This window comes from Volvox carteri (assembly GCF_000143455.1).
Source record: "Volvox carteri f. nagariensis unplaced genomic scaffold VOLCAscaffold_30, whole genome shotgun sequence".
In the NCBI taxonomy this organism is placed as follows: domain Eukaryota; kingdom Viridiplantae; phylum Chlorophyta; class Chlorophyceae; order Chlamydomonadales; family Volvocaceae; genus Volvox; species Volvox carteri.
In genome coordinates this window covers 1,003,437-1,014,039 of record NW_003307573.1, presented here as the reverse complement: position 1 = coordinate 1,014,039, position 10,603 = coordinate 1,003,437, and the positions used below count along the sequence as shown (strand labels likewise).

Genomic DNA, 10,603 nt, shown 5'->3' with positions numbered 1-10,603 from the left:
CCCATGGTGTCAGACCCCGTGCCGTTGCCATAATGACTCCAAACCCCGCGGTGCCGCTAGCAATCCATGCTTCCTTCACATCCATATGAATGATCAGCCCTGCACACGAAACAATCATTAGTGTCTCGGGTGTTCCACTCAGGTTGCAATTAAATGTGTTTTCAACAGGGTGACATGCTGCGTAACCAGTATTACCTAACCTGAGCATATCTAGATGTATGCACAGTGTGCATGGCAGCTGCAGGTTGGGTGGGGCCTAGGGCTCATCCTGGATTATTGATTTCTGAAGTTTATCTGGGAGGAAAATGCGGTCTCCCCCTGGATGGTGTAGTAGCTGGCCGCTGAAAAGGTTTTTGAAGATGCTGGTAGATCAGCTCTGCATGTATTTACAGAAAATATGCATGTGCTTCTATTTACTGCTGCAACAGTTAGCTAGCTAGTGCCGCAGCCTATGGGCCCTCCGGCCTTTCATTATGGAGGCATCCTGGGAGCTCGAGCTCCCCATACTTTTGTGTGGAACTTGTAACTTGAACTCACTTCCACAACAGCCCATGCTCACTAGTAACCAACCTAGGGTGACTAGGGTTACAATCCAAACATCTACCCATGAACGCCAGTCGCATTCTATCATGACCCAGCAGCAGCAGCATTAGATGCTGCTGTTAACAGTATTGGGCGGCATGGGTGTATCATGTATGGCCGACTACACCCACCATTGGTGTAGTAGCTGGTACACAGTACGGCTATACAAATGCTATATATATGTATGTACATATAAATACGCGCGAAGCGCGACCACCAGCATCTAGAGAGGCCTTTTCAGCAGCCAGCTACTACAAATGGCGAAAGCAAACACACAATGAACAACACACTGTGGCACAGCAGAAGGACAGATAACACATGGTATGAACACACGTCCTGGTTGTCTAGGACCCTATGGTTTGCAGCCAAGTGGATAATGTGAGGCGGTGCTTATGTGGGTGGTGGGAAGTAAGGGGTATAACGTTACCCTGGCAGGCCACTGCAGGTCCATTCCCGTCCATCAGCATGTAGTGGTGGCATCTAGAGATTGGTTCCTATTACTGCTGACACGATACACTGATTTGACAGTGCCAATCAAATTCCAACATCCCCTCACGAGTGCCACTCTCTCACTCTGGGCACCCCCCTAGTGCTCCATCCCAGACTTCTCACTACCGACGAGCGTAGAACCAACGGCCTTTCAGCACTGTGCCCAATACGCGAGGAAACCATGCCCTTTTGTCAGCGAAATTCCTTAAGGATTAAGCTTACTCTTCGGAATCGTTTCCTTTGATCCCTCTTATGGGTATATGATTGATAGCCACATTCCAACAATTGTGAAGTTTCTTGTGTAGATTTCCAGCCTTATGCTAATTAAAATTCCATCATCTTAGTATAACAGACGACGTGGAACAGGTAGCCGGAGGAGCAGGGCTGGGTTGTCACCTGTCGGAGCACAGCACGCACATACACACAATGTGTACAACGCAATGCAAGATAGCCACCTACCTGGATAGCTAGCACTTCTATGGACCGCAGCTGACGTTAGTGGCAGGCGCAGGTTAATATTGACAATATAGAACATACATGTGGGAGTGCACATCAAATGCCTGCCAGCAGCTCGCATGTGGCTCTGTGCCTATCTAATTTAGTAAGGAACGGCACTTGAGTGGCGCATTTATTTGTCAGTATCCATACACAAACATCAGGGTATAGGATCCTGGGCATATCACGAGATCTGCATCCGCCAATCGGTACTTTTCTGAAGTCATGGTATAACACAGGGCGCCACATACACCTTCCCACATTTACCGTTAACCCCACTAGCTAGTGCAGTGCGTGGCAGCGACCTTGAGCTGGCCCCCGCCCCCGCACTGCCTACCTGCAACTGTGTGTCGTACACTGTGTAGGCGCTGCTGCTGATGCCGCCCACCACCGTTACCCAGTGTGAATATTCGGAAGGGTTAAAATCGCTGATTGTAGATGCTGCACGCAGATTCACATGCACACGACACATAGTATGTTGCATGTAAGTCTACGTGCAACTCGTCTGTAAAATTGGGGAATGCCTATAGACCATCTATTCTCAGGACTGAAATGCATATACGTATTATATAACACACTAAGGGCAAGATCTACAAGCCATTCTATGAACCGATGTACGAACTATTCCTCAGTCCTATCTATTACATGATGACCCTTCTACAGACAAATATAAAAAACCTTTAAATATTTGGGGATTTTGCGGGAAGCCAATGATAATTCGTCTACACACAGTGGAGATATCAATCGATTGTAGCTGGCTCGCTGGTTAATCTGCATCTTCATTCACACCTTCATTCTGTCTGCACCAGAAGTTGAGGGGGGTATTATGGGGCGACGGGGCCCAAGGAAAAACCGAAATTGCATGTGATACCGAACGGAGGTAGCATGGGGTTGGGAGTGCATGCATGTAAGCATGCATGCATGGCCGTGTTGCTTTGGGCTTGGTGGCCTGGTGGGGGGTGTCACTCACCTCGCTCGGGCTGGGAGTGAGAAGCAAGACTGTGTAATAAGCTTTAAGGATAATCAATCATTACACTAGCCATTCGTAACAGGGACGACCTCCCCTGGGTGACACCGTCTTCGTGTGCCCTAGCCAAGGTGTGGCAGGAAAACCTGGCACTACTGCATGAACTCCCGAAGTGCAGATACGGCACCCGGTACAACAATGCATGCGACCCCAGGCTTAAAGTCAGCTCTGGCCTTACTTTATTAGGCATACTAGGTTGCAAGAGGATTTAGTGATAAAGGGACCCACCCTGTGTAATCTCGATTGCCTTCCACGCGGATCCTTCAACCATACGGGTGGGTGTGTCACGGAAGCCATCATTCTGGCCAGATATGACACACCCATGGGTGCGAATGGTTGAAGCATCCAGTCACCAGCAAGGGCCAGCAAGGCAGGCAGGAGATTCGAATAGACAGATTGTTGAATTGCCGGAAAAGAGGTGAACGAAATGTGATCGATATATTTAGGCAGGTGCACGGTGGGTAGGGGCAATAATAGCACACATACACTAAGTAGCAGGCTGAGATGCGGGATGAGCTGTATGCAGAAACACAGTCAGTCGGTAGCACTGCAGCATGGGTGAGTGAATGGGTGGATGTTAACAAGGCAGGCAGGAGACAAAGGTCAGAGGATTGGATGGGCGAATGGATGGATGGATGACCTCACATAAGGGGATTGATACTGCGTGCAGAACGAGGGCAATGGAAAGGAAAAGATTAATCTGGCTGCTGTACCCATGTATGTCACCTGCTTGCACAGCATGTTAGCAATCGTATCCTCTCCAGCTATACCATCAGCACACAAGGGCGCCCATACGGGCTCGCCACCATCCGCCGAGTTGACCAAAAGCACGACAATCCCTTCGGGCGCCCAGGGGCTTGATATTTTAAGACGGATGAGGCGGATGAGATCTTGCATGCTGGGCGGTGGGGGTGGTGGCGGTGGCGGACCTGCAAGTGTAGGGCGGGGGCAAGCAGGTAGACAACCGCCAGGGACATATTAACATTATTTGAACGGTCATGGACTACACCACTCATAATTATGGTAGTGTGCTGATGTGCATGCTATCCATGATCGTTCAGAACAACCCTCTTGTTTGCATGAAAGAAGGAGCAAGGGAAGGGTATTTGATTACACATATACATTTACGTTTACATGCGACTGCAGATTGGTTGATGTGGGCCTGGGGCGCCTCGGAGGGCCCACAGTGAACGGGGGGCAGTCCGGTTGGCGGCTTTCACCAATTCGGTGGCAATGGGAAAAAGTGGACGGGGTAACACCAAACCGTATTACCAATTCCGGTGTTGGAAAGATTAATTCTAGAAGCGTTTTTTACTTTCACCAATCCAGAAATCACCAATCGGCCATAGCGGTACGGTATGCACAGCATATGAACATACAGATGAACAGGCTCCGCAGCCTGGCAGTAAATAGTAAATAGCCAAACCTGCTGATGCTGAGTAGAGTTTTCAACCATGTATATTAAGTTGTTCCAAACAGCAGTGCGGGAGAAACGCCAATTATTTTTTATGTGAGTGTAACATGCATAACAGGGGCTAGAAGCATGCATGGCTTTGTATGTTGGCCGGTTATTGCAGCACTAGCAGCAGCTATACATGGCCGTCACTGGGCCCCGGAACCCACCCAAGTGGGTCCATTCCCGCAATAACATGGAGGCGACTTACTGGGGATAGATGGCGGCGGTGGAGGCCCATTATATTTAAACGGCGTCTCTGGGATGGGGGGAATGGCAGGGGGAGTAGTCTCGGAGGCGGGCCAGGACAGCCAGCGACAATGCAACAATAAAGCAACAATAATGTTGTAACAATAATGCAACAGGGAAGCATCATAATTAGGTGTACTTTGTTCACTTCTCCGATGAATAGTATCTATCTAACACTCATCGCATTGTGCAAGCGTGGGGAGCAAAAGCAAGAGAGTGAGAGAGAGAAAGAGAGAAAGAAAGAGAGAAAGAAAGAGAGAGAGAGAGAGAGAGAGAGAGAAAGAAAGTGAAGCGCCAGAAGATGTAATAGCCGGCCAACGAAAAGGCTTCGCAATGTGTAGGGCGCTTCCTTTGGTTGTATCCTGTAAGCTATCATGTTAGGCTCACGGGCCGTGAGTGTGGGGGAGTGTTATGTGTTGGTGATGAGGGCTATGAGGGTGCTGATGCTGTGGAGGGGCTGATGGAACACGTGCGCAAGCCACCACATTAATCTAACCCAAGCTCGCACAAAAGTAGCACCTTAATTCGGAGATGTGGAAGCTCGCGCTGCTCTGTGTGCAAATTAAGCCCACGCCGGTCAATTGCGAGTGTTTGTTTTCCGCCCATACCGACATGAAGTGGGACCAGCAGACACGCTTGCCAGCTATTCGGCTTAACGACAGTCTTTTCGTGAAGCTGAATATGTCGGGGTCCTCGAAGGGGGAGGATGCATTTTTAAGGGGACGATGGCCAAGTGCAAGTCCTCCACTAGGATGCACCTCTACACACTCATGTGATTTGTTGATGCGGTGCTAGCATGGCTGTTTCCACCCATGTGCAGCGTGCGCAAGCATGGGCCGGCATGACGACGAACAGAGGTGTAAGGCGTGGCCTTGTAAAACGATCGGATTGCAAGGTGTACGGAATGAGCAACATTTATAATGCCACCTTAGTTTGTCGCCCAAACAAGAATTTTAGGTTTACTGACCGAAATTATGCCCTCCTGCAGCCGGGGAAACCGACTTGCGAACCTCTGCTCACAGCTCTGTTTCCCTAACTGTCGATTTAAACCGTTTGGTCCCCTTTAAAACCGCTGTAACTAACTGAAACCCGGTGGTTTGCGTCTACTGTTGGCCGAACTCGAGTTCGCCATCTAAATGCCGCCGCACTGCTGCGGACAGAAGTCCAAACCTGCGTATGGGCGGGGCTTTACCTGGTTAAAGCTGGAACCCACGTTCCTGGTTCGTCTGGCCAACTGATTTCCAAGTAATCCTGTTTAAATTGCGGTCGTCTGAAGATCGCGTCACCCAGTCGTAGGGGGGGTTATCGGCATGAGGCCCAAGTGGATCCGACAACTAGCCAGTACGATAGTACTGCTACTTAATCAACCACTTCGTTGTCTCATCGGTGGTATCTTTCCATACCACCATTGTGCGGTTGAGCCATACAACACCTTGCATCTATACTGGCGGTATGTGCCGTACTACAATTCCCTTCTTGAGGAGGGCGTCCCCATCCGTTGCTGCACACGGCGGCCACACAGCCAGTGCCTACCTTAGTCTGCTGTACTCGGCTATGGGTGGCTAGTCACGTGAATGGCGCCATGCAGATGGCTGATTGCATGCAGCGAGCCGAGCTAGTTTCAGATAAGGCATTGATATGCATCTCAGTAAGCATGAACCGCTACTTTTCATTCTCATCTCACTAACCTTGTGCTGTATCACCGCAACAGAAAAGTACCGGTGGATGTCAGGTCCTGTGATACACCCAGAACATAACACCATCCAACTAATGCTATGTGTAGTATCTAGGGCATCCGCCAATCGGTACTTTTCTGAAGTCGTGATAGGGCATTATGCTCAGTCTGGCGTCTCCAATAGCAGCTGCTATGAAGTCAGTCGGCCAGGTTGCATTGACGACCTTGCTTCATCAATTCCACCACCATGCATGTCAAGGTACCGAGGCCGCTGTATGTGAGTCCGCTGCCAAAAATGACACAGGCGGTGCTGCTACTGCCAGAGCGTTTTACGATGCCTATGTATCATGTATGCGTACGACAGCTACGACACATGTTATGACGAATTTCCTTATCGGCAGGTATGTGCTTTTTCCAGGAAAGGCATCATTCCCTTACGAGTAGGAGACACATAGACACAAAAACAAGTATGATTATACGAAACTTACTGGAACATTCCATTGCTACCAACATGTTGCGGGGGCAGGCAACGTGGAACGCCTGGCATGACACCTCCTGCTGACTAGTGAAATTGATCATTTGCGAGAAGAACGCATATGGCGGCCGGGAATCATTATCACCCGTGCACACCAAGTTCCCTCGAGGCTCGGGCCTGTGAAGAGGAGTGTTGGGGTTGCAGGTACGCCAGGGTCCGTAGGTCAGGGGTCAGTGGGCCATCAGGGCTCATTAAGCCAGGGTCAAACAGGACGCGGATGAATCCAGGATGCCGTGGATCCGGCAGGGTGACGAGAGGGTGCGAAGGATTTCGGGCAGTAAGGTCCGAAACAACAGTCTAAACCTGGCTGGCCTGCACGTTGGGTGTGGGGCCATCGGACTCAAGCAACGTTAACCAAGTAAGCTCTTCACGAGTGACTTCATGGTCGCTGTACTATTCAAACAGCAACATAAGCACACCCAAATAGCGCATATCTTGGGCTCCAATCAATTTGCTGCAATTTACAGGTGTTTCAGCAGGTGTGCGTGCATAGATTGCATAGATTGCAATTCAAACACGGTATGGCATGTGAGGAACAACAACAGGGTCAACTTCCTTCACAATTCGAAATGCCACCACTAAAGCCGCCGCAGTGTTGCCATGCAGCCAGAATGCATGTGGCTTGTGCAGTAGCTGTACATAGTACGGCACACATGTCGTCTATTAATACGCGCTAAGGCGCTCTGCAAGCATCTATGGAGGCCTTATCAGGTGCCAGCTACTGCCCTTGGCTGTCGGCCGCTTTTGCAAAGTAGGTAATTGCCTTGGCAGCTGCTTGGATTCCATTCCCTCTAGCCGGCTAGCACAGTCGCAGCAGTAACTTTAATACTACCTCAGCCTCAGGATCCAGGTCGTGAGAGGCAGGCCTGCTCCTAGGAGCACAGAATGGATCCGTCCATCCACATGCACACAAAACACGAACAAACTTACGGATCGGATTCATCGGGGCCATAGGTGCTGATGCCTTGGGCATAGAACTGGCGGCCATAAGAGTAGCCCAACATCTTGCAAAAGAGCTACTTGAGCACATGGAGGGCCATGAATCAATTACCGAGCCGTTTGAAGTTCCCACCAGCCAACGGAAAGCATGTGCATCCAGCACCGAGTAAAGACACCATGTGATGGGGAGGAAAGGAGGCAGGGGAGGCAGGGCACCAGCTGAGTGAGGGATTGGACGCCGTTGTAGATGCATGAGATGGGGGAATGGGGCCAAATACGCCAGTAAACATTTTCATCACCTGTAGGCGACACCCTCGTGGGACGGTCCCTACCTACTACACAGAGGTGTCGCCCATAGGTGGTCAAAAGCTTTCCTAACGTACTAGACCACAAAAACCACTATGTGTGTGCATTCTGTAGGCATGAAATTGTGGAGTGAACCCCATGTTTCCAGGTATATTCGGGGTAAGCACTTGGGGATTTGTGGTGGGAAAAAATGTGTATATCTGCCTGCCTGCATCTCTGCCGATGCAGTCACATACAGTACGGCGCGCTCATCATCTACAAATAAACGCTAAAGCGCTCTGCTGCCAGCACCTTACTTTACTGATTTCCTCATTGATAAGCCGGTGGCTTGTAACTACTGTTGGTTAAGAACGCCATCTGAATGCCACTCTGGGGCGCTTCATCTAAAACACTGGCTCTGGTCTTTTTACGGTTAACACCGTCTACTTTGTGCATTCACACATGTAGTACGCTACATTTTCCTTGCAATATTGCAACGGTTATTGTTAACAATAACCGTTAACTTCATTGACGATTCAACTCAAGTTTCGTACATGTCACGTACTATCGTGACATGTCACAAAAACGGCAGTTGCCCGTAGCGAACCTAACTGGCTGGGGCCCCGGGCCCCACCGATAGTATCCTAGTACGGCAGGTCCGTAGTAGGGAATCTCCTGCAGGTAGGCCGAGATATAAGCTGCCCAGGCGGGTTGCACTGGCCAGGCACTTCAGTATCACGATTACTTGATGTTCGGTGTTCAAGACTCCGCTGCCGCCGTCTTAGTTGTTTTGTGTTAGGGTCTATGCACACTAGTGCTTGTCGCTGGGTTGGACGTCTTCCTGCCTCAGTTAGGACCCTGAATTCCACGCTTCCGCAAAGCCAGTCGTCTCACCAGGTGAGCAACTGCTACAACGCATGATTGCATACATATGCATGTAATAACCCACCCCGGCCTCGTAGGCAGTGAACGTGCCATCATCACATAGAGCAACCCATTCGTCGGGATAGGTCAGTTGCACCTCCAGCCGCCCAACATTTCCCGCTGTCCCGCGAACCAATCGGAGGCCACCTTCTACAAGCAGATGACGGATAAGGAAGAGTCGCAGCAGTGGCCAGATCAGAACATCATTGAAAAGCATGCAGCACATGTAGGTTTGGGAACCATACCAGCAGACAGCCTCTGCTGTCACTCAGGAAGGGCTAAAAAGCAGAGGAGGGCTCGTGGGAACCAGCTGAGCAGCAGGGGTCCCTACATACATACATTTGGTGCCGATGTGTTTGTGGGCCAGGTAACTAGACGGCGTGTGAGGAAGAGATGCATGGTCTTCCTGCAATATAGTGTGGCTGGTGGCCTGCTGTATAGCACTTTATGCATGTCCAGTGGAGTGTGAACATCGAACCAGACCAAGGAGCCATACACTGGGTAATAATAATTTAGTTAGTTGGAGGAAAGAAAGAGGGATATTCGTATGCTCACCGGGTCGTGGGGTAGGGGGGGGCGGACGGGGTGCCTTGTTTGGGCGTGGAGGGGGTGGAGACTGGCGCAGTGGTGGCGGGCTTGATGAGCGCGGTGATGGCGGGCGCGGTGATGGTGGCCGAGGCGATGGCGGGCGAGGTGATGGCTTTGGAGATTTTGGTGGTCGAGGGGCGCCTTCCACAGCATTCAAACCTATACCCGGGTATAATGGAAAGGATGCTCAGATGATCCTAGATAGCCAGAAGCATCCTAACAAGGTGCGAGCTAACGAACCTACAAGGTTGTTTTACAAGATCATTTCTCTCTCACTCCCACGCACGCATAGCAAAGGTGGTCAAGAGTAGGTCGGTCAGAGTCAGCAGCAAGAACATTACCAACCAGCAGCACATTACGAGGATTGGCAACGATTAATACTGCTGCTGGCAACGATGGCCAATGACCAGGAGTGTCTGCGTTGCTTTGTAGGGCGCTGGAGTACATTGAAATCGAAATTTCTGAGATAGAGATTAGGGACCCTTACCGGTGGCAGCAAGTAGGACAGCTGCCAGCGTCAGCACTAGCAGTGCTGACCGGCCGGAAGTAACCGCTCCAAGACTCCTATTCCTGCTGCTGCGCACCGCTGCCATTGTTTGAGAGGCGCAAGCATACAGGGCGCACATGCCCACCTGCAAGACCAGAGGCATCAACCCTAAGGTTCGCAATAAACTGCAAGAATGCATTAGTTGTGCAAATACAAGTCTAATCTTACCGCCATGCCCGTGTCTTCTTCTTTAGTGTCAAAGTAAGCTTATTAAGTCAGGTTTATGCTTAAATTATTCATGCTGCACTAACCGTACACCGGTGCGTACCACGATAGGAGGCTGTTGCTGTGTTTTCTTCTTTCCTTCGGGCTCTGAGGACGAGCTTCAAAAGTACAATAAAAGATAAATCCGTTGGTGGTTTTCAGGAAATGTAATCATTGCGCTATTGAACGCTTGGGAGGGGCGAGCGCCCGCCAGGAGTTCTCAGGCAGCGACAGTGAAGAAGCGAAGAATCATCGGAAGTCCAGCCCGCGGTTGGAAGTACGTTTCCTTAACTTGCAGGTTCCTTAACTTGGCTGCTCGCCAATTGGAGAGCAGCCTGTGAACTGCTAACCACACACCCATGCATGGCCGCCAGAGGAAAAAAGCATATTGGTGAAACAAACGATTATTAAAGTACGTAAAATACACCGCGCTTTTGAGAGCGCCGAGAAAGTTCATAGTAAAATTATCGCCAATTAGTTTTGTTATATCATTTATATTTTGGGTAACTCTATTGACTTCAATTGTACGAAGGAGTGGTAGTAGCTAAACTAAAGAAACAGGGATATTGCCTCTTCCGTATGCCTATTCCTTTTCATCTTTGCGAATAGCG

The 10,603-nt window shown here is 50.1% G+C and overlaps 1 protein-coding gene across 1 annotated transcript; it reads right to left on the bottom strand.

Annotated features, from left to right (window-relative positions):
- Nucleotides 1-371: 371 nt before the first annotated feature.
- On the bottom strand, nt 372-9,980 carry VOLCADRAFT_105584 (uncharacterized protein). Its single transcript, XM_002952480.1, has 12 exons — nt 9,957-9,980; nt 9,729-9,873; nt 9,209-9,400; nt 8,624-8,803; nt 7,578-7,663; nt 7,436-7,521; nt 6,459-6,622; nt 4,258-4,305; nt 3,320-3,522; nt 2,822-2,894; nt 1,904-2,007; nt 372-1,467 (listed from the first exon to the last, which is right to left on the bottom strand). The coding sequence occupies exons 1-12, from the start codon at nt 9,960-9,962 to the stop codon at nt 1,396-1,398; spliced, it is 1,359 nt and encodes a 452-aa protein (XP_002952526.1). The 5' UTR covers nt 9,963-9,980; the 3' UTR covers nt 372-1,395.
- Between the last annotated feature and the right edge of the window lie 623 nt (nt 9,981-10,603).

Coding starts and splice junctions, on each gene's coding strand:
- VOLCADRAFT_105584 (XM_002952480.1), bottom strand. Junction 8,804..9,208: donor CCCCCCTACCCCACGACCCG/GTGAGCATACGA, acceptor ATCTGCTTGTAG/AAGGTGGCCTCCGATTGGTT. Junction 4,306..6,458: donor GGTAGCAATGGAATGTTCCA/GTAAGTTTCGTA, acceptor CCCCCATCCCAG/AGACGCCGTTTAAATATAAT.